This window comes from Melospiza georgiana, chromosome 3, assembly GCF_028018845.1.
Source record: "Melospiza georgiana isolate bMelGeo1 chromosome 3, bMelGeo1.pri, whole genome shotgun sequence".
In the NCBI taxonomy this organism is placed as follows: Eukaryota; Metazoa; Chordata; class Aves; order Passeriformes; family Passerellidae; genus Melospiza; species Melospiza georgiana.
In genome coordinates this window covers 54,962,276-54,990,097 of record NC_080432.1, presented here as the reverse complement: position 1 = coordinate 54,990,097, position 27,822 = coordinate 54,962,276, and the positions used below count along the sequence as shown (strand labels likewise).

At 44.1% G+C, this 27,822-nt stretch overlaps 1 protein-coding gene across 1 annotated transcript; it reads left to right on the top strand.

Moving 5' to 3' along the window:
* The first annotated feature begins 3,405 nt into the window (after nt 1-3,405).
* On the top strand, nt 3,406-26,920 carry CAPN9 (calpain 9). Its single transcript, XM_058020329.1, has 20 exons — nt 3,406-3,618; nt 8,425-8,494; nt 8,911-9,029; nt 9,613-9,746; nt 10,099-10,267; nt 10,770-10,853; nt 11,094-11,179; nt 12,926-13,003; nt 15,363-15,523; nt 16,325-16,482; nt 17,113-17,321; nt 17,974-18,010; nt 19,111-19,191; nt 19,691-19,748; nt 20,319-20,383; nt 22,717-22,785; nt 24,169-24,247; nt 24,887-25,003; nt 26,048-26,106; nt 26,894-26,920. Exons 1-20 carry the CDS (start codon nt 3,406-3,408, stop codon nt 26,918-26,920), a joined length of 2,073 nt encoding a protein of 690 aa, XP_057876312.1.
* The last annotated feature ends 902 nt before the right edge of the window (nt 26,921-27,822 follow it).

The following is a 27,822-nucleotide window of genomic DNA, read 5'->3' as shown; positions in this document are numbered from 1 at the left end:
GAGATCTCTGCAGTCTGCAGGAGCCTAATGGTGTCCAGAGCAGTCCCACTAGGAATTAATTGCATTCGATCTGACAGCTCCGTGTCTGCCAGCAGCACTTTCACACGCTGGCAGGCTCTCACTCACTGCCTGCACAGCCCAAGGACAGACCTGCTCCATCCCCCTGCTGGGACAGCCCGGTGGGCTGCAGACCCACAGCTCCTGAGGCAGTGGAATCCTGGAGGAAGGACTTTATTACTCAGTGTGACAAGTATCAGTACTGTCTTGTATTGTTTAAATGTCACAATATGTCTGCTGGGACTGCGTCCCAAATGGAAATGTGCACAGGCTGGTGTCGCAGCCTCTCGCTGTCTGTGTTCACCTGCTGCTCCAGGGAGTGTTAAAATACACCCTGCTTTTACCCACTGAGCCAGCACACCAAGGAGCAAAGGTGCTCCAGGTCAGTGGCTCAAGTCCTGCTCACCTCTCCCCTGAGCAAGTAGGATTGTGCTGCTGGTGTCTGTCCATAAGAGACCATCACAGGACGTGTTGAATTTCCCTCCGAGCCTGAATATCTGAAGAGAGCACCAAGTGGCAGGAATAACAAGCCATCTACGGGGAAAAATGCTCTCCCACTGCTTCCAAAAGGAGATTTCATGGCAAAAGAGCAAAACTGCTCAGTCCTTGTAAAACTCTGGAGTGGGGTAAGCATGTAGGTATACATAGATTTGTTTGTTTCTGCCCTTCAAGAGATGAGCCTGTGATTCTTAACATATGTTAGGCAAGGTATTGTATTTTCATAAAAACTGAGACATTTTATAAGTGTTTTCTGCTCGTTCCTCTTTTTTCCACCCACACTCCCCAGACACCATCTCTCCTGTGCACTTTTAGTGCCTTGAGACCAAGGTTGAGATCTCAGAGACATGAATTTTCCTGCAGTGCCATGACATGAAGCAGCAGGGCGAGGAGAGGGAAAGGCTGTCCCTGCCCTCTGGGAGAAAGGCTACAGCATGAAAAAATTTCTTATTGCACACCAGAATGTTCGCATAGGAGAAAATCTGCATGCACTCCCCTGCAGCAGGACAAGCCCCTGTAGAGCTTAGCCCACACATTTTCATCTGCAACTGAACTCTGAAAGGAAGAAATTTCCTGAGGTGATACATGATTATCCTCCTTGGGACACAGCACGTGTGCAGTCTGTGTGTCTAGGGAGGTCTAGAGGAGGAAGGTCTCCTTCCCCACTAAACATGTTACTCTGGTGTATGAGAATGTGCCTTGCCCCACACAGAGGTGTTGTGGATAAAGTTCCTGGTTTTGCTGATGGTTGAGTATGATATTTTGGGTATTTCACATCCCTGGGCTTGTGTTGGCACTAAAATGCCTTTTACCTGCCTTAACCTATTATCTGGTATTCCTCTCACTTGACTCAGTGCATTTGATATGGGCATCTACCCTGAGCTACCCCCCATGAGGGTCTGTCTAGAGGCAAATGAAGGACACAGCCATCTCCAGAGGGATCTCAAGGATGAGTACACAGTGAGTCACCTTCTGGAGGTTTTGGTCTTCTCAATGGCTGTGGAAAAAGCTCACATGAGTAACTTGGACTCTATTCTGCAAACCTAAAGTTTGGTCAAATGACGGCCAAGTTTGGAGCACCAGGCCTGCCTCTTCTCACAAATTTGGACTGTATCCATATATTTGCACAATGGGAACTTGGTCTCAGCAGGAGTCTGCAGATATCAACAATGGATGCAATTATGGGGAATAAACATGGGAATATATGTTCTGCAAAAGAAAGCTTTCCTCCCAGCACTGCTGTGAAAAATAGCAGAACAGAGAGGAACTAATTCTGTTTCACCTAATTGCTCTCCATAAATCATCTCTTGGCAGCAGGCTAAACCAGTCCACCAAAGGGCCAATTAAAGCAAAGGGAGGCAGAGTGCTGTTTGTACTCAGGGGTGTGTTTTATACTACAGGAACTGCAATTTGTTCCAAGAGGGTGGCATCTCCTCCCTTTCCAAGCAGAGAGGAATCTCTATGTCTGGCTCTGAGTGTTATTCCTTCAGTGCATCCACGGTGCATTGTCTGGCATTCTCTCCAGCCAGTGTTTTAGTGTCCAGTGTGAGATACAATGGTGCAGATGAATGCTGGTAGGCAGAAAAATCACAAAATCATTTAGGTTTGAAAGGACTAATAAGATCATTGAGTCCAACCACCAACCAAGCACTGCCAAGTGCTAAACCACATCCCTGAGCACACATCTGCACATCTTTTAAATATTCCAGAGGATGGTGACACCACCACTTCCATGGGCAGCCTGTTCCAATGCTTGACAACAATTTCCATGAAGAAATTTTTACTCAGTATCTAATATAAACCACCCCTGGTGCAGCTTGAGGCCATTTCCTCTTGCTCTACTGCTTGTTACCTGGGACAGGAGCCTCACCTGGCTACACCCTCCTTCCAGGTGGTTGTAGAGAGCAATAAGGCCCTTCTGAGCTTCCTCTTGTCCAAACTAAACAACCCCAGCTCCCTCAGCTGCTCCTCATAAGACTTGTGCTCCAAACCCTTCAGATGAACAAGATCATGAAACCTGGAAATCAGTGACAATCAGTATTTATTTTAAAATCACACCATACAGTGCACACTCCTTCAGTGTGCAGCGCATCAGAATCCCTTCTCGGGGATTTTCTAATGCTCTTGCTGTGTACGCCCAGGATGTATCCTGCTCCAAGTCCTCCCCACTAGCTTTGCACACCCCTCTTGTGCACACCCAGCCCTCGCTCTGCACCCTGCCAGCAGAGCGGCCACGGCCACGGCATCTCTCGTCGCTGCTGTCCCTCCTGCATGACGTCCCCCGGGATCAACGCCTGCCCGCCAAGGCAGCCGGGCCGCAGGCAGCCCAGGCCGCTCTCCCGCCCGGGAGAGAGAGCCAGGCAAGCTCGCAGCCTGCCGTGGGCTCTGGTTTCCCTCCCAAGCCCAGCCCAATGGCCCAGGCTGAGCTCTGCATACCTCGGAGCCACCCCGGGCCGTGGCAGCCTCCCGCGGGCCGTGCCGGGCCGGGAGCGGTGCCAGGGCCGCGCACACCCCTCACACCCGCACACCCCGGCAGCCGCGGGAAGGAAGGAAGGACAGGGCAGCCCGGGCCGCTCCCTGGGTGTCCGGGACCGGCCGCCTTCCCTCCCTGTTTGCTTTCAGGGTGTTTGTCTCTGGTGCTGTGCAGGTCAGTCTCGCTCAGCAGCAGCCGCTCAAGGAGGTGACACGGAGGAGGCTGGAGGATACTGCCGGCTCCCCCACCACAGAGCCCTTCCCAGCCCCTCGTCCTTCACAAGGCACGTGAGGCATGCTCGCTCCCCTCTCTTTTCCCATCCGTTCTGTCCCCACCAGCGGCTAAGCCTTGTCTCTCGGGGCAGGTGGGAGGCAGACATGCCCTACCTGCACCAGGACTCGAAGCCGCGGCCGGCTGCGCATCCCGGCGGTGCCCGAGGCACGCACAGCTCGGGAAAGGGCTACGAGCAGCTGAAGCAGGAGTGCCTGCGCAGGGGTGTCCTCTTCGAGGACCCCGACTTCCCCGCCTGCAATTCATCTCTCTTCTTCAGTGAAAACCCAGCCATTCCCTTCGTCTGGAAGAGGCCTGGGGTGAGTATGCCCTTGTATTAGCGCCTCCCGTCCCGCCCGAGGTCAGGCAGCTGGGCTGCGGAGGGCACCAAGCACCCCCTGTTCAGGGAGATGTGGAGATGAAGTGTGGGAGTATGGAGAGGCTTGACAGCTAGCCTGCAAGCAAAGCTGAGTTAATAGAAAAAATAACAATTGATGATTTTCGGGTGTATCTATAGCAAAGAAGAAGAGAAAGCTGTCAGCATGTAAACTGATTAGAAAAGATACATGAAAATTTTGTAAGCTAGACTACATGCTTAAGTAGATGTGTATCTGTAAAACTTTTGCCAATTATATTGACGTTAATTGCTTTACACCAATGAATATAATAAGTTATTGTAATGTAGTTAATGAGTTAAGATCACGCTTTGTTAAGAGTATATAAGCTAGATAACACGCAGAATAAAAACTTTTTTCTTCTTAGACCCTGATCATGTGTGTGTATATCATGTCCAACCTATCAGTGACATGGGGGGAAACCCTTCCCACCTCAGGAGCAGTGGTTCAGGATTGGATGCCCCCCACAAAGAGCTCAAGCTGCAGGATGAAAGGGCTGGAAGGCTTCGCCCCATGTTTCAGGTGTAGCTCATTGTACAGTCACACTTATGCATGTGTATTTATGTGCATGCATAAAGGACTTGTAATCAGCTTCTCTCTTACATTATTGCCAGACAAAAGATGAAAGTAAGAGGGCACGCAGGGAATTAAGGGTAAAATACATTATGATAATGTTCTAACTGTGTAAAATTGAGTGTTGTTAATGTAGGAAATTCATAAGTGAGATCAACTTCAAAAATTCAAACCTTTTGACAGTACTAGAGTCTTACTCTTACCTGCTCACTTCCATCAGGGAACACTGAGAGATTACAATTGCATGCCGTGGTTACTGAGCCATTCAGCAGTAGCCAAGGGCTCAGTGAGTTTCTCTTAATGCATCTTGCATAACAGCCATTAATAACACAGTGGGAGCCTGAAGCTGCACCAGTCATATGCTCTCAGATCATAAACCCAGCATCACTCCAGGTTCCTTGTTCTCACTTCACCCTGTAACTAATAACCACAGAAAAAAATGTGGCAACATTTCATTTCTTTGCTAAGGACTGATGTTTATTCTGGGTTTTCTTCATAGTCTGGGAGCTGCTTCCTTTATAAAAAACTTTTCTTTGGTGATAGTGATACCAAGGGAGAGAAAGCGCAAAGTAAGCTTAAAGAAGGGCTTAAATTATCTTAATTCCCAGTGATAAGCATTCAGTGCCTCAGCATCTGATAGTTAACATAGTGCTGATACAGAGCAGAATTAAAGCTGTTACTCCTGGACAAGTTTCAGTTGTGAAAAAAATTGGAGACCCCAACACATGCCAAGTGCAGCCTCCACAGGCACTGCTGCCTATGTGTGCTCCAGAAAGCCAGGTGTTCTGTGGGGCTCTCTCCCAGCACAGGAGAGGCTGTGAGGCTGAGATGCTTCGGGTGTGGTGACTCTAGAGGGCTGAGAGACATCAAAAATGGACACTAAATCTTAAAGAATGGTTTTCCTTTGCCCAGCTCTCAGGTGCTAGTTTTGTCTTTTCAGGGCTCAGAATAGTTAAATCTGGTGTAACATGTGACCAGGAGTGGTTGAGAGTTTGTGTGCCCTTGTGTACAGTATGCAGGGGCAGTGGAGAATGGTCTGTTTTCTTCAGGATCTTTGTGTGCTGAACTGGAAACATTTCCAGGATGAGTAAGTTACCTCAAATGGCATCTGCCTTCACTCCAGTTTCCCCCACGCACTTTTGTGAGCTGCACAGCGAGAAATAAAACTCAGGGGAGGCTGAGAGGATGTGTAAGGACAGGGTATTAGTTATGCTCTGCTCTGGCTCCTCACCATTTAAACTAAATCAGTTTCATTTCTATTATCCATCAGGAGCAGCAGCAAAATAGAGGTGGTGTAACAATTTCAATTTAACACATTTTACTTTGCAAAGGGAACATTGGCCTGGAGCATGTGCCAGGTGAGTTGCCACAGCTGGAGAGGCTGAGCACAAAATCATGGCCTCTGTGCAGGGTATCTGTATTCCAGCTTCTTTCATGGTGACTGGTTTTTACTGCATCTCCCACCAGTATTTTACAGGAGCTTGGTTGAAGTGTAGCACAGTACATGAGGGTGATTGCAGGGACAAATAATCTAAATATTCTGATTTACAATCTTTAGTAATGAGAGTAGAGAGTTTAATCTTTAGTAATGAGAGTAGAGAAGGCTTTCTCATTACTTTGACATGCATATATCTGCATATATACATGTTTGTAGCAGCATGAACAAGACCTTCAACTAGCACTACTCTGTAAATCTCCCACTGCAATCAGTGAGCTACCTGGATCTGCATCAGAAGAATATCTGACTTTCTACATTAGTGAAGTGCTCCCAGATTCAGACAGGTAGTGATTTTGTTTAGCAATCCTTTTAAATCCTTTTTAATTACAAATTCAAACTGCCCTTTATCAAAATTTTAGAACGATCTGAAGAACATAAGACTCTTTTCTCACTATATTTCCTTTCCTTAATTCAACAGTTCAGTGTCTGGGTAAGTAGACATACGAATTGAAGAAAGAGAAAAACCCAACCCATAAAAGGGAAGACAAATGGGTTTTACCAGTTTCAGATGAGTCTATGGTCTACAGGAGGAAGTAAGAAAGAAATATTCCTAGTATGAACAGCCACGGACAACCAGTATGACAGGTTGGGACCAGGCAGAGAAATGTAATCACAGAAATCACCTAAACAATCTCACTCCCAATGTGCTTTAGGTCTCTATGCATCCCCTCTACCAGTGCAAGACAGGCACTGGGATGCAATTTGTTTTCTTTTGGGTTTAAAGAAACATGGCTTTAATGCAGCCTCAGGACAGTCACAGGTCACTGTGTTTCATCTCTCTGAAGACTGCATGTTCCTACTTTCAGGCAAAGTCTTTGTGCAGGTGAAGCCTTAAATTACTGCATGCTGTGTGTGAATGCTGGGTTTTGTCCTTTAACATGCCAAAAGTCCTGATACATTATTATACCATCTGAAAGTCCTTTTAAAATTAACATTATTTTTGCAACACCCACTCAAAAACTATAGTGTGTTTTCTTTTGCTCCGCAGAGAATGTGGCACAAGTCCAGTCAACACCCTTTCAATTCCTTTTTATTGATTTTTTTAAAAATTATTTTTGATTTCTCTAGACACAGGAGATTGAAAACATTTTTCCATGTATGAGTTACAGAGATGTGTTACAAACAATGAGTCACAAATCAAAGCCATGTCAGTGGAAAGGATTTTTATCCTGTCCCTTGCTAACACACAGGGCTTCTTGGTAACAGCTAAATGCATTAGTTGCAATGAGAATTACATCTCCTGAGAGCAATGGAGATAAAACAGTGTGTTGTTGAACATCAGCTACTTTATCAGCCATTGCTATATCAATGTCTCAAGGCAATGAGCTGTGGTTTTATTGTTCATGCCCAGCCCCAATGAGACTGAGTGTATTTAACTAGCAGGCGGGCCAGGTGAGGAGGAGCTGTTGTTTGCTTCCCTTTGCTCCACACTCTGGGGACATGGTGTGCTGTGCTACCTCCTCCCCAGGCACCTGTGCCTGAGGCACAACCTGGCCACCACCTCCTCCCCAGCAAAGGCAAACAAAGATTATGCAAACGAGTTTCCTCCGGGGGAGCTCCACAGCAGAGGTGCTGCTTCACTGAGGGGAGTGCCCTGGCTCCAGCAGCAGGTGCTTCAGCAATAAGTGCAGGAAGCTGAACAAAGCTATCAATATTCTGCCCTATGGTCTGAAAAAATGCAGCGATATGAACGCAAAGCAGCTCAATTTAATCTAGGCAAAGGCAGGGATTAAATGACTGAATGTGCTCTTCTATTTCCCCCGCCCTCCCCATTAATTTGTTTCATTTGCCACTTAGGCAGAAGGATCTGCTTCATGCCACAGGGTCTGCAAGAATGTATCAGGGCAGGCTGATTAACAGCAGGCATATTCCTCCAGTAATATATTAGATATTTTCCTCTCCCCTTTTCCATTCAGTTCAATCAATTACATTCAATATACAGTTCATGGGAAAATGGAGAAGAATTCCTGCCACATTAATTGGTTTATCACTATAATTTTTCTATCCAGCCATGGTACTAGTAATTGAACTAAACCAGTCTAATGAATGCTTGGGAACTGCTGTAATGGCACCATGAGCACCATTCCCTCTGACCTCTGACCCCATGGGGTGGGTTGTGTTAGCTCCTCCTAAAAATTAGCAGGACTGAAGCTGTCCTTGTTGTTTGCTTTTTTGAGGAGGAAGTTATCTCATGGTTGTCAGACACTGTAGGTTCCAGGTATTACATGCAAGTAAATAAAAGGCTTACTAGTTCAGTTAAAAGTAAATTGCCAATTTTATTGTTTTCAGCCATTGGAGGAAAGCAAGCTAACAAAAAGCCTTGTTAACCAGGGCTGCAGCCTGACATCAATCTTCTGGATGAGTTTGTGCTATGATATTTTAACAATTGCCTACAGATGAATAAGGAATGCCAGCCTTTCATTAGCAGCCAACTAATTATGAAAAATATGAGGATAGTTGATTCTTTAATTGCTCTACACTGTAATTAATTAGCAAGGATTCCCCATCTTGTTTTGTGGTGGCAACACTGCTGCAGGATAATACAGCTCATGTGGCACACAGGGTTTGTAAGCCCTGCTGGAAGTCTGGTTCAAAGTGATGGTGATATTTTCCTATTTTCCTTAGAAATTCTAAGTAATTTCTCTGTTTCACTGTTGCAGGACATTGTCAAAGACCCTAAGTTTATCGTTGGAGGAGCCACCAGAACTGACATTTGTCAAGGGGATCTTGGTGAGTGATTTCCCCTGGCTGGATGTGTTTGTGTGGAGCAGCAGCAGCAGTGTCCTCACAGAGGAGGGGATGTTGTCCCTCTGGAGCTGGTGGCAGCAGTGGAGCTGGAGGTCCTGCCCAGGCTTGCCTGGCCCACGGCTGCTTCTTGGATAGATCCCACCCATCCATGCCAGGGGCCATCTTGGTGCAGTGGGATTCAGGGTCAGGGAAGGGTCTTCACTTGGTGCTACTGTGAGCCCAAGGGAGTCTTCTGTCTATCAGCTCCTCCAGACTGAACACAGTCTGCCCTGGCCAGGCAGGGACAGCCTCTCTGGGGACATGCAAGCTGTCTTTTGAGTTTCAGGGGAAGTGGCAGCTAACTGTCTAACATCTCCTCTGGCCCCTTTTCCTCCTTTTTCTCCTTTCTCAATCCACAGGTGACTGCTGGCTTTTAGCAGCCATAGCTTCTCTCACACTGAATGAAAAAACACTAGCAAGAGTGGTGCCACTGGATCAAAATTTTGGGCCAGATTATGCTGGAATATTTCACTTCCAGGTAAGGTAAACATCTGTCACAGAATGAACCCATCTCTGTCATTACATTTCATGGTCTATTTTGCAGTGAGGCTGACAGGTACTGCAGAGGAGACAACAAAAAAAGTAGGATTTATGAGCTTACAGTGTTGTTCATGTTTTGAGAAACAAACTAGAAGGCTACATCAGCCTCATACAGGCACAAACACAGCCACTCTTGTTATGTGAACAGATACATAGCTTTAGAAATAATTTCATATTTTCCTGGGCACACACACCTCACTTAGGATATAAATCCTTAAAGGAGTTGAACTGGTACCTGTAACACACATATGTCCTGAAGGAGTTTTGAATTATGTGGTAAACACTGGTGTGATTGACATAATCCAGGCAAGGAGCTACAGTACAGGTCTACACATTTAGCCTTGGTGTTTTCCTAAGACAGATCAACCTTCCTAGAGAGCAGCCTTGCAGGGCAGAGCAGAAACAGATGGTTTACAAGTCATCTAATCAAGCCTTACCATTAGAAATGCTGGGACACCAGAATCCTGCTCTCAGGAAAGGCTGTGCTGTCAGCAAACTCATGCACCATCCTTTCTAAACAGTTTTGGCAGCACAACGAGTGGCTGGATGTCGTGATTGATGACCGATTGCCCACCTTCAAGGGCCGGCTGGTTTTCCTGCACTCAGCTGAACTCAATGAATTTTGGAGTGCCTTACTAGAGAAAGCCTATGCCAAGTAAGTCCCACTGCACATATATAATTTGCTACTTGTACATACATTATTCACAGTTTGTTCATATGGTATTCACAATTCTAGTGAGCAGCTTCTGGCATTTGCTGCTGCCCTTGCCAGCCTGACAACTGGCACTAAAGAGAGAACACCCCCAGGCCATAAAGATACAGAGAAATGGATGAATTAAAAATACAATTAAAAATGAAAGCAGAAAAACCCCAATACTATTGCTTGGGTACACTCTGGGGTGCTTGTTTTTGACTTCAGTGCTATTGCTGCAATTCTACACACATGTGAGAAAGCTCTCAGACCCATGTCTGAAAAGCAGTTCTCACAGTCAGTGTGTGTTTTCCAGGTTGAATGGCAGCTACGAGTCTCTGAAGGGTGGCAGTACAATAGAGGCCATGGAGGATTTCACTGGGGGCATAGGAGAAACATATGATGTTAAGGAGGCTCCTGACAATTTCTATGAAATCCTAGGAAAAGCCCTGAAAAGATGCTCAATGGTGGGCTGTTCTATTGATGTAAGTAAGAAATGGGGTCTCAATTTCTTGGTGCCCTCAGCTTTGGGCTTCAGTGTTTTCTGGTGTGAGTTTCACGTTTCCTCCTGATGAAGTTTGCTGCTTGCAAAGACTAGTTAAAATTTTATTGAACTAGGCAGTGTGACACTCAGCTGGCTGATGGCACCCTTCACCACCATCACTGTCCATCAAAGCCTTTTTACAAGAAATGAGACAGTCTGAACACCTGATCTCAGTCTGGAAATGTAGATGGTGCTGAAACAAAATCAAAGGGCAGAGAAGGAATTCCACCCTGGAATAACCTCATTTGAAACAATGTTTAAAACCTTCCATAGTTTTTCCCAAAAGGGGACCACTGCACCATGGTTGAGCAGAAAGACAAGTTCTCTGTTTGTAGTATGGGTTAGCCACTGGTTAGCCTGGTGCTTAATAGAGACCAGGTGGCACCATTTGTGATCTCACTCTGAAGAGAGAGGTTAATTCACATTTTTTCCCCCTGTTCCAGACCAGCAGTGCTGCCGAGTCAGAAGCCCGAACCCCGTTTGGCCTTGTGAAAGGCCATGCGTACTCTGTGACTGGCATTGAGGAGGTATGTCCAGCAGCATGGGGCAAGGAGACACCTGGGGAAAAGATTAGGGAGTGTCCCCTCAGCCTCAGGAGGAGGTTATCCTGGGGAAGGTATCCAGATTCCAGTCCAACTCTCCCTCCCACACCTCCAGTGGCACTCTGCACCTTTTGCCCAGCTGTTAACACCAGCCTCTGCACACTGGGGAAGCCTTGCTCCCTAGATCCTGGCACTTGATATTTTCTGCATTTCCTTTTTCCCCAGGTGAGCTACAGGGGCCAGCAAGTGCAGCTCATCAGGGTAAGGAACCCGTGGGGACAGGTGGAGTGGAACGGCCCTTGGAGTGACAAGTGAGTGCACTGTCCCTTACACACTGGCCTTGCAAAGGCCACATCCCAGCTTCTGCTCCATAGCTGGCTTCCTGCAGCCCCAGCTGCTCCATGGGAAATCAAACCAAGAGTTTGCATGTGCCTAACAGTATTTCTGCCCCACAGCATCTCCCCCTCAGCACATTCAAAGCAGCACAATGCAGGGACACCATCAAGGTTGTTTAGCCCCCAAAACCTAGAATCAACAGAAATAATGCATGAATATAAATGAGATAAGTTAATATTAATACACTCCCAATTGTAAAAGTTACACATTTTATTGATTAAATATTTACAAGCCTGTTGCTGTAGTACTTGAAACACAACATCCATAGTTTGTCCTACTACAGATAAGCTGAAACTGATAATGTATTACCCCCTTTGAATAGCTTGCATCTCTCTGTTTATTGTTTGGGGTTTCTTAAACACATCAGAAGTAATACCTTAATAATAATAAATGGCCATTATAGTTGTGGAAGGACCCCAAAACACAGTAGGGTTGGTCTGAAAACCAGTCAGGTCTTACTACTAATGGTAAACAAAGTGCAAACAATACAAAATGAAAAAATACGTGGTAAAAAAATCAACACTATGTTCCTCTCCCGCACACACTTTTCAGTATATTTTTTCACATATTCATTGTTTCATTTTTGTTTCACTTTTTCTACTGAGGTTTTTTTTTAATTCACATAGATGCAGAGGAGAGGAACCATAACCTGCCTGGCCCTTTAATATTGCTGAGACATGTAACTAACCATTTGTAGGACTACTTCAAATTTCCCTGTCGTTATCATGGCTCAGAAGTAAATTAAATATGTCCACATCAGCTCAGATCCTTTATCTTGAAGAAAAACATGGATAATTGACGTGTATAATGAGTTCTTAAATCTGAAAAAGATGGAGAGGTTATGATCAGGACAGGCATCTGGCAGTTTATGCTGTTCATCAAAAAGGCTGTCTCTGCAAAGCAGAGCTCTGACTCTGCACTTGGGAAGCTCTCTGGAACTCAGGGTGCAGAGGGGCTTGCAGGTCAATACAGGAGCCTGTATTAACATATTGCAGTGGTTGCTGGAATTAAAAACCACAACACAAGGGGCCTTCTACTCCTTAAGTTTGTTATGTCAAATTGGAAATACATTAGTGCACTTCCACGTTTCCTGAAAAGATTTATCAGGTTTTTGTTTGGTTTTGATATGCCACAGCTGGAGTCGAAGGGGTGCATGTAAAGGAGGCAAAGGCTTAACCTGGAGCCACAGTTACTCCACTGAATCTCTCTGTGCAGTCAGTTCCCACTGACTCAATTTTGAAAAAAACATCTGGCCCTAAATTAGCAACAAGAGTGAAAAAGATGCTGGTGCTACAGATGGAATACAGGTTTAAGGAGAGTGTTTACTTACCAACATCTTGAGGCTTACCAATAGCCTTACTGTCTCCAACCCAAACACCTGAGACCAGTCCCAATGTCAATAACTCATATTAAGACCACTCTGGAGCAGCTTTGGGATTTTTGGCCTGATGCTGCTTTTGGCTGCATTAATTGGGTCTCTGCAACCATGAGTGCCAGCAGGACCAGGAAACCTCTTAAATGCAACTGTGTTTGTGTAAGCTGCACAAATAAGACACATGTGAGAGAAGAGCAGCCTGCTGCTATGTCCTGCCAGTCATTCTGAGCCAGGGAAAATGGATTGCCACATGCCTGTAGTAAAGCTTGGTCTTGTTTTCCTGCAGCTCTGCAGAGTGGCGCTCAGTCAGCCCATCGGAGCAGAGACGCCTGTCTCAGGCAGCACGGGATGATGGAGAGTTCTGGTAAGACACAGGTTCTTAAAGTCTGGGACTCTAATCAGAAATCAAGGTGCAAGTGGCCAAAACAAGCAAAAAGGAAGAAACCTTTGCATGATGAAATTCTCAGCTTCTGCCTAAGAGAGGACAGGTAGAACGCTCCCTTTGTTTTCTGTGTTTTCTATGTGCCTATACCTGTTTTAATAACAAAAGCCCTCAAAAATCGGTTTAGTTAATGGCATTGGTATTTCAAATACTGTGTGTCTCCCATGAATGTAACACCCTTTAAATCCTTCCCATGAACAAAGGCAAGATGTACAAAAGGGAGCATTGTATGGCACTGTATCAGCTAGAAGATTCATTCTGGGCATGCACTGGGAGAAGAATGAGTCCTGAGAAACCATTCTACTAGTTGCATAAAGTAAAGGAGCACCAAGATACATGTGAAATTGTGGAAAATTTGAAGAAAAGATGGAATGGAATGGAATGGAATGGAATGGAATGGAATGGAATGGAATGGAATGGAATGGAATGGAATGGGGGGAAACAAAAGAAACCAACATGGTGGAAATTGCTTTAGAAGTGTGAAGTGTTCTTCATGCCAAATTCATGATCTCAGATAGAGCAGATGGCTGACTTGCACATGATCCTCCCCCACACCTTGTATTGATGGTGACAATGTGTTGGGTCACATCTTCTAGGGCCAGATGCTCAATTCTTTTACACATAGGTAAATCTAGAGACGTATGCAATGGAGCTGTTCCAGGTTTTGCCTGTGAGTTAAACCAAAGTTCAGCTTCAGGCCTGAGAAGTTATTTGAGATAGACAGTGCAGCACATTAAGTCACACAAGATGTTTTATCACAAATTTTGATAGCTGGGGGGAAGTAGGTCCAGTGGCTGTTCCGTTACTGTATTTTAACATAAGATATTTCGAGTGATTTTCTATTGACATAGCAAATGCTTTAGGGCATTTGCAGCTTTTTCAAAAAGCTTTTGTGTTTGTTTGGGCTTTGGGTTTGGTGGGATTTTTTTGTCTGTTTTTGACTTGTTTACAGCTGTAGTTTATATGGTGAGTGTAAAGGAGACAAAGACTTTACATGGAACCCAAGTAACTACAGCAAGTATCTCAATACGGGGCAGAACTTAAGCCCTGACCATGTGATGGAGGTAAAAGTGTGCAAGTAGGCATCAAATAAACAGTGAAATTAATGGAAAAAAATCCCTTTTTAAACCCTTTTGTCCTTTGGACTTGTGAGAACTGAAGAAAATCTTCATGGTGACAGGCTGAGGACATTTTGACCTCATTAACTACCTCAAAGATGTTTTAGCTATGTATTAGCATTTTAGATTGGTCTTGTCCAGGTGCTTCTAATAGATGCAAAGGGGCATCTTGTGATTGGCTAAGGAATCAGCTTCTTAGTCCTAGTCCCTTCCCTCCTATGACCAGAGGGTCAGAATCTTCCTCTCCCTTCATAAGTACAAACCCAGAACAGCTCTAGGGAAATCAGAACAGGTGTTTTACCTCCTTGAAGTCAAATCTACAAAGGGCTACCCCTTCCTCTGCTTTGCAGTACATTTCCAAAGAGCCCAAAATTGCATTGTGTGGCCAGGAAACCAAGCCATTTAGAGACAGATTTTGCTATGCTGCTCCTGCTTTAGTGTCCTGAGCATCAGAGTGAGAATAAGCAGTGCCTAGGGCTAGCAATATCTGGGAATAGCTGACAAGAAAGGGCAGAACTCAGCAAAGTAAACCCTGCTGTTTCTTTTCACACCAAAACCAAGTTGTAAAATGGCCCACAGCAAGTGTAAATTAATACCACCACAGATATCTATTTGTTATGAGGAAGAAAAATTGAACTAGCTCTGTTGGACGAGGCACATTGGAGGCTTGCTGGATCCTGTCTGCCTCTGCCACAGATAAACTTGCATCTTGGAGGACTTTTGCTCTCCTGCTACTCCATTTTGTTGTTAGGCATCTGCCACAGGAGGAAAAGGATAGTTACAGAAGTTATCCATTTCTGTGGATGTCCATTTATGTGGATGAGGAGATCCACTTCTGTGTGTTATTTCTATGGTCCAGGGAGAAAGGGAGGCTCTTCCAGGTAGCAGTTCAGAGCAGAGAACAAATCTAGATGTCAAATTACCCTCATGAAGGCTTAATGCATCAGCTCTTTTACAGAGGGAAGTTCAGACTACCAAGGCTACCCTCAGGCTTAGAGTATAAGTGAGGGAAAGCTAGTTGCTCTCCTGCTGGCATATATCCATGGTCACCAAAACTACTCTGCATGAACTGGTGATCTGGCCCTGGGGGGGATAAATACTTCTGCTGGGCATCCTTCACAAAGATGAATGGCTGCCTGTTCCTTACCACTTCTTTTGCTCAGGATGAAGTTTGAAGACTTCAAAGTGCATTTTGACAAAGTTGAGATCTGCAACCTGACTCCAGATGCCCTGGAAGACAGCACTGCCCACAAATGGGAAGTGGCCATCCACCAAGGAAGCTGGGTCCGGGGAGCCACCGCAGGAGGATGTAGAAATTTCCTAGGTAAGTAAATACCAGTTTGAAAATGAGAAGCAGACAGTGAAATCTTTACCTGCCCTCAGCTAGCTCTTCAGAGAAGGAGATCTGTAGCCAGAGCTGTGGGTGCAAGGCAGTGCAGCTGACAGGAACCAGCTAAAGGGACAAATGAGGAAACTCAAACCACTGTGTGGTTTAAGTGTGCTGTACTTCAATGATAAGACCTTTCTGTGACTGGCTTTTTTGAATGAACAAACCAGCAATGAACAAAATGATAAATGTTCATATGGTCCCACTTGAGACTTTGTGGTGAAAGACTTTGCTTATTTTGCTCTCAGGTTCATTGGATCTGATTTACCTGTTAATGACATTTGTGTGAGCAGCACAAAGTTCAAATTAGCCAGTTAAACTGCAGCAGCAAGTTTAAAATGAGACAAAAAGCCCAGATCAGCCAACATGTTTATGTGCCTCTGAAGCTGTGTCGTGGGTCTGAACTCTGTTAGCGTAGAATGGCACCAGCACTATAGGATCATTGCTGCTATGAAATTTTAACAAAACTTCATCTCACAACTTCATTTGAATTATAGTAACTTAATAAGGCCCCAGGCCTAAAATCTTTCCTACACCTAGTTCCATGAAGGACTTTTGGATTAGGCTTATTTTTTGCAATGCTTAGTGGAAAGAAGTATAACGATTAATGGAAAAAGTAAGTTTGAGTGAAACCTCATCTTTATTGTCTTTTTTGGTTTGGTGGGGGTATTTTTGTAGTAGTAGTGGAGATTTATTATTCTGAATCAAGAAACTCTTTGGTGTTCTTTACATTGGCAGAGACTTTCTGGACAAATCCACAAATCAAGCTGCATTTGACAGAGAAGGATGATGGACAAGATGGATGCACATTCATAGCAGCACTGATGCAAAAGGGTCGCCGTAAGCTCAAGAAGCTTGGAGCTGAAATGCTGACCATTGGCTACTCTATTTATGAGGTACTCCTTTGCTGCTGCAGCACAGGAGCTGCACTATTGCTGTTTGGAACTTTTCCCTGCCCCATTTTTGGGGCCCTTGCACCTAAAATAACCTTTAGTAAGTAACCTAACAGTTACATCACAGCCTGTGGAGGATGGAGTCCTCTCAGAGGAGAATTTAGGAGTCCCCACAGGGCTATGGGTTCCTTGAACAGACACCTCAGCCATTCTGTTACCCTCTGCCTAGCTCAGGGAGAGGGAATATATTGCTTCTTCTGAGCATCCTGGGGCACATCACACACTGATGCCTGTCCCCGAGTGAGGTTGAGGTTGGTGAATCTGTTGTCACTGCTCTGTGACACCCTATCTGGGATGGTGGTGTTTAATGGCAGGGCATGTTTAAGTAGGAAGGCAACATCCCAGAGTACTCTGAGACTGCCTTCTGGGTGAGAAAGGACAGTGGTAGTGGGTCCTTGCCATAAGGTGGGAGCTAAATTACTGTAAGTACCTGGGAGAGGGAATGAGAGTCAGGATCACAGCCTGGATTGACACTTGTGCCAGGCAGAATTTGTCTCTGTGATTAGGAAGGGGGTGAGTATGGCTTTCAGCACACCCTGGCCTGTGCAGCACTGCCTGTTTTTCCCCTCCTAGAGCCCTGGCACAGATGGACACTTGGGCAAAGACTTCTTCAGGTACCACGCCTCCAAGGCTAGGAGCAAAACCTACATCAATTTAAGGGAAGTATCCCACCGATTCAAGCTGCCACCGGGTGATTACATTCTCATTCCAACCACATTTGAGCCACACCAGGAGGCAGATTTCTGCCTGAGGATCTTCTCTGAGAAGAAGGCCATCACTGAGTAAGTCAGCAGCAAGCTTTGGGCCCTCCAGTGCTCCCCTGCACATGGGGTTGTTGGCTGCTGGGGAGAGTGTGGCTGCCAGGCACCCAGCCCTACAGCAGAGACCCAGCATGGCAAGCTCTTGATCATTTGGGGGTTTTTGTTTGTACTTGCCCATTTTTGCTAAACCCAACCTTATTTTGAGAGAAGTTGAGAAGGTGGGAAAATAGGGTGTGCCATGATGAATCTGCTGGATGTTTGACAGGGAAGAGTTGCTAGCTGGCACTGTCTGGGTCTCTGTGAATACAGCAGTGTTTGCTTCCTGTTTGTTTCCTCCCAAAGTTTGTCCAAAAGACAATTTTATGTTAAAAAAGCATACTGAGGAAAAAATGTGTTCACAATGAATAATGAACAAAGAATAAGATGAATTCTTTAGCAGATGACATGCGCAGCTGTGTCCTCCCTGAATCCTGCCTAATGTCTGTTCTAACGGCTTATACCAAAATTGAAACAGTGTAAAAGTCTGCTTGTTTGATGAATTTTAGCTAAACATAACCTGTTACGTTAAAAAACCCATTTTATCATTCACCTGGGGAAAAGGTAATTATCAAGCTTCCACCCCAAGCAGATGTTGAATACCTTCAGATACCAAATAAGGTTTTGTTTTCTCCAGGGATCTAGATGAAAACGTTGCCATTGATCTTCCTGAGGTAAGTCTACAGAGTTAAAGTAGCAAGGGAATAGCTCAGCAGAAGCTGGCACTCATTGCTTTTGCTGTCTTTGGCTAAACCATGTTCATTTCACAGGAATGTTACACTACTGCCAGCTTTGTGTATGTCACTGAAATGCTAAGCTCTGCTTAAAAGAGCTGTAACAATCAAAATCATAATTGTTATGCCTCCCATCCCCTTGAAGGCAGTCAGTGCCAGCCAGCACGAGAGGTGGCGTCAGCCACCACACGTGCAGTGAAAGCACCACCCATTAGCACTGGGAGCCACAAGGCTGTTCACATCTTTTAGCATTTTATTTATTGTGAAAAATAAGGAGAAAGAGAATGTCCAATAGACCTGAATTAATTTTGCATACAAATATCTTTATTTTACTTCTCAGTATCCGCAGGACTTGAGAGGGAATGCTTACACATGCACATGCCTACTGAAATGATTGAATTCTTTTTGCTTTTCAATGGCTTGGTCTGCCTGCTGAGCACTAATTGCAGCTGGGTCTGAGTCAGCTCCTGCTTAAATGTATCCCTGCAAATAAGCCATTAATTGTGGTGTGCCTTTCCATGGAAACAAGCTAAGCCAAGATCTAATTTGTCCCTCTTTAGTAAAACTCTTCTCCGGGGACCCAGCGAACAACGACATCTTCATTTCCGTGATCTCAGGGCCATATTCTGTAGCAATATAAATCTGTGCTGGGTAACATGCTGAAGTGAGCCAACTCTGGCTGCTGCTCTCATCATCTCAGAATGATGCCATGAGAGAGAGCTCAACAGTGCTGTGGTTGTTGGAGGTCTGGGGAAACAGAATGGTGCAGGGTGGGATGAGAGGAGAGAGAGGTGTTTTACTCTCTTGGTGCTCTTGGTTTTGACCAAGGCAATGGCACACTGTACTCTTGCCCAGGTGAAGGAAATGAGAGGGTGGGGACTCCCCTTGGGCAGAGAGGTGGCTGGGAGGCCTCAGATCTGGCAGAGTTCAGAAGCATGTGTACCCTTATTTTAAGATGTACATTGGTCCGGGGTGCACATTTGCAGGAGAAATGTCATGTTTTACAATTCTTATAAGGACTTGTGTGGTTGGTGTTGCAGCCTCTACATCCAACCCCAAGCTCACAAGAAACTGAAGAAGAAAAACAATTTCGGGCACTGTTTGAGCAGATTTCAGGAAAGGTGAGTGCAAAACACTTCGGGTCAGAGCAAGATGTAAAAAGAAGGGAAATACTTCTGCTCCTCTACAGGGCCAGGGATACATGTAACAAAATATTTTGGGAGTATGCTTAGTTGTAGTGTGTTGTTTGGGCACCAGATGTCACCATGCCTTATGGTTCGATGGATAAGGGTGCAGTCCCTGGTGAGCGAGCAGGAGGACCAAAGCTAGAACTCAAGCTCTGAAGAAGCCTGCCTGGTTTAGTGTTCAGTTGCAGTGGAGTTTTCTTTGAATCAACAGCTCCCACTTGAGATCTCGTTCAGGCAGACTTATGCACAGCAGCACTCCTGTATTTACCCAGCCCTTACATTTTTTAGCTTTTTCTGGGTTTTGTATGGTTCTCTTTTGTTGAGTTGCAATAAAGTACAAATTAATGATGTTTGTATTTTCTGGGGTTTTTGGTAGATCTGATTACAGAAACATTAAAGTAATAGATGCTTCACTTTTTTTTTTTTTCTGCAGGATCTGGCGATATCTGCAGAAGAGCTTGAATATGTTCTGAACGCTGTATTAAAAAAAAGTAAGTGCTGACAACTTCTAAGTTAAGGGTTGTATATAACTTTATAAAATCTGCCATTTAATTCATTCACATATAGAAAATTCAGGGCTGTCCTACGACCCCAGCTTGGTGTTCTTGAGCCAGAGAGGGCAGAGCCAGGAAAGCATGTGGTGCATGATCTAACCAGGAGTTTGCCCTGCCTCCAGCATGATCCATGTGAGCTCAGTGAGGCCAGCTCTCTATTGCACTGCCACTCTGCTGTGGAAGGACAAGCCCTAGAATGGGACTTTTAAGACCTGGATGTAGCTCATGATCCTGCTACGAGCCCTTTGTACAGTGGAAAACATGTCACTCCCTGAACCTCATCTTCTGATTTACAAATCAAGGACAGTATTTCATGTCTCCAGTAATTGCATCTTCTGTCTGGACTGACTTCTCTGTGGTGAGAGTTGCCTTCACCTTCCAGTTGACAGCCCTCCCACAATGAGGACTAAGACTCAGCTATCTCTGTTCATGAGTCCTATTTTCTCCTTTCTGCTTATAAAAGACAGCTTTGCCCATGATTTCTTTCTTATTATTGCTCTTTTTCAGCAAAGAATATAAAATTCAAGAACTTAAGTCTCATTTCATGCCGAAATATCATTTCTCTTATGGATGTATCCTTTCAAATAAGTGCCTGTGAGGCTAAATGAAGAATGAATATAATTGTCCATAACATTATATGTCGTGGATGTCAGAAATGGATTTGGTAATGTCATGGCAGGTCACTACCCAAAGAAAAGAAAAATACGTGACTGTTTTATTCTGATTTTTATTTTAGAAATTTAAGGTTAAGAGTTTCAGCACAAACTATTTTATATTGCAGACTTAGAGGCAGATGCTTTAATGCTGACCACCTTTAGAAGTAAATCTTAAGCTACTTCTGAATAGAACAGTGCACTTTTCAAGCTGTTTTTTATTTGAAAGAGACCTAGAAAATTTAACTCAAGAAAAGTCTGTTGTCTGGAAGGCTAAATTCACCAGGCAGAGTTGTACATGCAAGTTATGGGTCAGAAATTAAGGATCAGCAGTGGTGAAAATTGCTGATATCAAAGCTCTTTTTTGACAGTCAGTTTAAAAACTGGAAAATCTGGTCTTTCAGCTAGCTGCTGGGACTCCAGGAAACAGACATGTGGGTGAGAGTTGTCTGTCCAAATTTAGGCATTTGTGGTGTAGGTGTCTACATCTAAGCCAGCTTTCTAGACTTCCTTTGTAGATAGCAAAAGGGGTGGTGTAATTAATTTTTCTGGCTGTACCTAACTGAGGGGTGATAAATGCCTGCTCAGGCACCAGGTGAGGTGAATCACAGCCCTGGTGCTTCCCCACCAGATTTGTCCTTTGCAGAGTTCTGGTTCCTGCTGAGTTTGCTGAGCAAGGCTTCTCCACAGGTAGAGCTGCTTTTGCAGTATGCTTTCCCAATAAACAGTTTTGTTACACATAAGACAAAACAGTCCTACCAAGGCAAGTATCTAATATTTGGTTTATGTCTTGCTTGTTCAGCTGAGATGTTCTTATCTTTTGCTTTTGTTGCCCCAGTCCATGACAGAGGTAATATCCATTAAAACATTTAGAGAAAACAAAAGCAGACAGAATTTTATCCTATTAAAGCTAGTTTATAATATTAAAACTCATTGCAGATTAATCACTCTACACATGCAATGAGAAATGGGACCAGTCCTAAATTTCCTTGCTTAAAAACCAAGGCTCAGTAGGGAGCTGGTCCATGTTCACATCTCATCCTTACATGGTATTGGCACAGAGCCAGGGCCTGTGCCTGACCCTGGAGCATGGCAGCAGTTCTAGGTTTGCTATTTAGGATACAACTGAATAGTTTCCATGATTTGCAATGCTTCCAAGCAAATCTCTGCATAGTTTTGAATAAATGGGGAGACATCTCTTCCTCTGCTTTGGAAGCACAAGGAATGCAGACACAATCATCCCACTCTGGCCATGCTATTTGGAGCACAATTGAAGAGCAAAACCATAAAAACGAAAATCCAAGTCAATGCTGGCACAGTCTCCTCTGTGTCACATGCTACTGAATTCCCTGGCAACTGTCACCATGGGGTGGTGAGGAGCAAGGACGGAGTTCTACATGATCCTGGGAAGAAGAACCTGGCTGGGTAAAAAACCCTTTGCAGAAGTGAGAATGTCCTTGGGATCTGTGGGTGCCCTCAATAATGTCACCAGCTCAAATAGCAGCAGATGATAGCCAGACCCCGTTTGGCATGTTTTGACCTTTGTGAATGCTCACTGAGCCAGTGTCCATCTGAGCAAGGGCTTTGTCCTGGCAAGATGGAAAAAGGAAGGGGAATGGGACCATTCCTTATTTAGCATTTCAGAACAGGTGCCTCATCCTCAAAATGAACTGTGCTCAGTTCATCAGTAACTCAGTGAAATAAGTCCCTCGCTTCAGGCAGAGGGAAGGCCAGGCAGATCTAATCATTGCCTCCTAGAACTGCTATACAGGCATTTATTTCAGACCACAAGGACCAGATTTTGCCAGTCTCACCCCACTACTCCCATGAATTTTTTGCTGAGCCATTGCAACAGAGCCTGGTCTCTAGATAAAAATACTGAAGAGCACATTGGTTGACTAACTCCTTTGGGTACAGTAGCAAATTGTTTTAATCAGGTAATTTAATTCTCTGAGTCATTTATATCCCATTTACATCCAAAACTGTTCTTGCCTTAGAATAATCTTTCTTCCTCATGTAGTGCCTGAATTGCTCAGCTGTGTTTTTATATCACATAATGTTCCTCCAGTATCACAGCCACAGGCATGACTGTAACTGCTGGAGCTCTACCTTTTGAGAAATTCCAAAGCCAGTTTCAGCAGCACCACAGGCTTTCCAGTCAACATTTTCTTCTTAAGGGAACTACTCTGATAAGTTCAGACTGAATTTGGACTTTCATATAACAAGTCCTTTTCCTTAGTTCGTATTACCAGACCAATGGCTATGGGAAACTGGAATTCAGTGAGTTCAAAGTTTTCTGGGAAAAACTGAAGAAATGGATAGTAGGTGACATTATCCACTGTAATTTTTCCTCCATTTCATTAGCTACTTCCCAAACAGTTTATTAGGTAAAAGCAGACAAAAATGGAGACAGGAGTGTGTTCAAGCCATGAATTTTAACACAAAACAAATGTTTTAAAAGCATGGGGTTTGTTTTGGATAGTCAGAGACATTCTTAGCTTTCCATGATGATAAACCATAATGGTTTTCTGGAAATAACTGAGATTTTTGTAAACGAATCAACTATGTTTGGGATAAAGAATGCAGTGGACACTAAAAAGCAAGCCATTCAAAAGGAAACTTAAGGAGTTTCCATAACTGCTGTTGTACAGAAGAAAGTGATGATTCATGACTAGTAGGAAACAATCATTTCCTAAGCCCCTGCATTTTCATTACTGATCTCTCAGGAGTCAACTGTGCTGAAGTCTGGGAAAATGCTGATTCTAATTTTAAACATATTTTTCTGCCACTGTATATGGCAGTAAGAATAAGTAGGCTTGCAGAATCAATCACAGACTGAATATTCAAATAAAAGACATTATAATTGTTTCCTTATGGCCATTAATAGGTTTTTCTGAATTCGTGCTTCACCAAAGCATTCAAAATATGCAGTTCTTTGCTTCTCATCTGGCCCATCAAAAATGGCCAACACTTTTTCTGGTTACTAATGCCACATCTCTTTTAACAAAGGACACATTGTGTTTCAGTAAGTGGCTTGAGAAATCATTGTATCCTGTAGGAAGATTTGCACATATATTTGCTGGAAAATTTTAAGCTGAATGTGACGACAGCTCCAAATAACTCATATTCCAAAGGAGAGTTGTATTTGTCGTCTCAATAAAAGGATGGAATTTAACTCCAGCTTGAAAACTGCTTAATATATAGGTCAAACCTCAAACTGTTTGACCAGTTCTCTTGGTTGTACCATGAATGTGGCTATTCAGCTCTTTTATACTTAGAAGCAAATGAGTAAGTGAGAATATTAACATCATGTTAAAATTTGTCTCTGGTGTTCAGAACTACAGAGAAAAACATTAAAGAAGATTAAGAGAATGTGTCAGTTAAGAGTTAAAAGACAGAGAACAATACATCTTTCCAGTTAAAATTACTTTTTTTTTTTTAATCACGACATTTTTAATCAAGAACAACTCATTATTTTTTAATGCTTGCATTTGGCAGTACTTTTTAAAGTCACAACAACCTGTTATATGACAAGAGAATTGGGACCAAGATTTGCTCCTCCATTACAAAATCAGACTGGATCTAGACCAAAGTCTTAGCACCTTTCTTAAATGCTTATACTGTGCAGTTGGAGATAAACACCTTGCCTTCCTATCCCTTTCATATGCCAGTACTGAGCTTTCTGTGTGCTCCTTTCATAACAGAGTATCTTCCTTCAATTTGACTTTGATAAATCTGGCTCCATGTCCTCTTATGAGCTTCGTGGTGCTCTTAAAGCTGCAGGTAAGACAAGCACTGCACTTTATCTGGGAAAGCTGTTGGGCCAATCAGTGTGAGTGAAGAGGACAATCAATCACAGGCCAGCTGCTCCTAAAAAGGAAGGAGGAGAACCTGGGCACATTGAATAGGGAAATTTTGCCCCAGTTACCCCCAGTCCTGAAAGGCAGTCAGTCAGAATAATCTCTGTATTTTCTTGAGCTCTGTTAAACTCAGCAGGGCTGCACATGTGTAGAGTTAGACCTTGAAACAGACCACTTCAGAGTCAATCTACATTCAAGAGTTAAAGGAATAGCAAGTAAGCTGCCATGAAGAGACATCACTGCATTAGTATTTCATCACAACTTATTTTTATCAAAGCAGAATAATTTTACAGAAATCCCTCCGAATTCAAGAAGACAGAATGGTCTGTCATACATCATAGTGTGCATGGACTAGAAACTGCAGTGCCTGAAAAGTTTCTTGTTCAGAGTTTGCTATTCATTGCAGACTTAAGGAACTTTGTGGTTATATCTCTTTCTGGACGGATGTGTGCCACCGAGTATCCTCCCATTAAGTGGCTTTCAAGATTATTTAATAGAGATCTGTAGATTCCCCCTGACATGTAAGGTTGCTCACCTTTTCTTTATGTGTGTCTTTGGGAAGGATACCAGCTCAACAATTACCTGCTGCAACTGATTGTCCTCCGATACTCTGATGAGCAGTTCCAGATTGAATTTGATGATTTTCTGAACTGCCTAATACGCCTGGAGAATGCGAGTCGTGAGTATCTCCTTCCTCTGGAATTTCATCCCCTTTGAGAAAGAAATTGTTCTGCTTTTGGCTGTTGAGCATGTTGCACAATATCTGAGATGGAGTACAAGGCTAACAGAAAGGAGCTGTGTTTAGCATTTGCATTTAGGGTGGCTTTTCTCCGGTAACATGAAAAATGTTCTGCTGCCAATGGAAAATTTCCCCATGTGAATACAGCTTGCTACATAAACTCTGCAGCAATGTTGAAGGCATGTGAAGAATGCTGGTAAAGTCCATGGTAACCCTTCTTGTGGCTCACCCAGGAGCTTTATTTGGGATCACACAAGTTCAAGGTTCAAATATTACTTGTGCCTCATGGAAAGAGAAAATTGACATGTGCTTGGGCAGGTATCTCCTGTACCTTTTACACAACATGTTCCCTTTTGGCTTCAGATGTGGTTCCCTGTACAAGGCACCCAAGGTCTCAGTTCACTTCTGGCACAGGGTCACTCTCATTACAAAGCAGCAGTAGTAGAGATTGGTGAAAAGGCTGGATAAATGGCTGCATAAAGTGACCACTAGTGTGGCTGAGAATTCAAATAAAACCCAATTCACTCTATGAGAAGAAAAATCAACTTTCTTCACTGATTTTTTTTTTGTTTTGTTCTTCTCTTTACTTTCTGGCTTGACTGTAGCAATAGAATTATTAAATTCTATTGCTAGAGAGATAGAAGTTAAATAAGATTTTTAAAGGAATGCAAATTGCTTGGCTTGATTTCAGAGTATGCTCCAAATCTGACTGTTTAGCAGAATCAGGACACCTCTTCCAGACAAGTCCTGAAGTGACCCTTGCCTAAAGGCCTTCAGTCAGCAAGACATTTCCTCTTGCAAGGACTTTGCTTTGTCAGAGGAGCTACCACCACCAAGCAATCCTAAGCAATCTGCCTTTGCACCAGGCCTTCCCTCTCCCTGGCATGGCCACTCGTCCGTCTGTCCGTGGTTGTGGGCGGGAGAGCTCGTGTATGAATATGAATGAGGTGTATTTATAGCACTGCTGTCCCTCTCTCATTGCAGGAGTATTCCAAGCACTGAGTGTGAAAAACAAGGACTTCATTAACCTGAATATAGGCGAGGTATGAGCACAGATTCATAAACACTGACAAAATGATGGGCTTTCTCTAGAGCTTTGTCCTCTTCTAAGAACTGGAGGATTTCTGCATGGCATTTCAGGTGTCCATGAGAGTGCAGGGGGGTATCTGCTATAGGTTTCACCACAGCTGGAATTTTACAGCCCACTACAGCCCACTCACTGATTAAATCTCCTCCACGCTATTTCTTTCCTTCCTTGCCCTGTGGCATATTGACAGCTTCCCATGCCCCTTTCTCTGCTTTTATTCCATCCTTGGGTGCCGGGTTTCAGTGGGGAAAGAGGAAGGAGCAGATGGGGATGGTGCGGTCTTTCACTCCCCCTGGGTCCCCCAGGAATTCAGATCAGCCTCGCCTGTGCATGTCTATCATTTGCTTCTCACAATCCTCAGCACAGGTTTCTTATTTTATTGTGCTCTCCTTGTCTCCCTGTTGCTGTGAGCTGTCTCTCATTTCACACTAAGCCAAAGCTTCCTGGGGTGAGGCACAATGAATTCCCAGGGAAGGGAAATGTGGGAACAAATGTAGACGGCTGGGATGCAAATAAAGTAACTGCTGCTTCCAGCATCTAGTGCTTTGCCTTATTCCTTCCTGCTGGCTGAGGTCTCTCCTTAATCACAGGATGTAAAAGCCAAGTGAGCAAAGGTCCTTTCCCTGCCTGGGGTCAACTCAGAGCAAAGCACTGCTTTGGAAAGGCTCTCGTTTGGGAAAGACATGGGGAGGGAGAAGGGCCTGAAATACTTAATAATAAAGTTGACCTTTTTCTGATACTAGTTTATCAGCCTGGGAATGAGCATCTGAAGAAATCTGATTTGGATGCCAGGAGTTTCTTGCAACTCTGCTGCTGAGACTTTTGCCCCAGGAGCTGAGGTCCCCTTCACATGCAAACTTCACCAGGAGATTTCCTGCAGAGAAACATGCATGCTACCTCCACTTTCTGTTCTCCAGCCCTGTGGATGAGTTCAATGTCAGATCATGTGGTTTTGGTAGTGCCTAAAACTGGATTTAGCACTGAGCATTTGGAGGGGGAACACATGCCTCTCAAGCAGGCTGAAACTGTTGTTCCTGAATGACCACAGGTTTTTATGAAATAGGATTGTGTTTAGTTTCAGCATAGCACAGACTACAGTGATTAAAAGTCTTTATTGATGCTTGGCTCCTGATTACTGTAAGGTGCTTTTGAAAATACAAGGTTGCATAAAACTTGCTCAGTTTGGAATTTATTTCCGGGCATAATGTGTGGCTGCATGACAAGTACCCCATTGTAGCCACATGAATTGCAGTCTGGTGAGCTGTGGACAAAGAAACACTAGGGACTGTATGGATAAAAATTCACTTCTTAATAGTTGTGGTCCTTCCCTTGGAAGGATGGTTAAGCTAAGGTTTGACATTCATCACAGGTATACTTTAGGGAAGAATTATTGCACCTCACATTTTCTTAGTCCTTCCTCTGCTACCAGCAAAGTTCCTCTGCTTCACATTTTGCTCTGTAGCCAAAGAGTGTCCCACAGGCCCATGTCTGCAGAGTTGCACACAGTTTGTCACCATCTTCAGAGAAACACCTGACCTCTGAGACAGTGACAACTTGCATGGGGCCATTTTCCTCCAGGCAGTCTGAGATTGTGTCCCACACCAGCCATGCTCCAGAAGAACAATTATAATCATTTTAGATTAACTAAATGTACCCATTGGTAAGGTCCTGA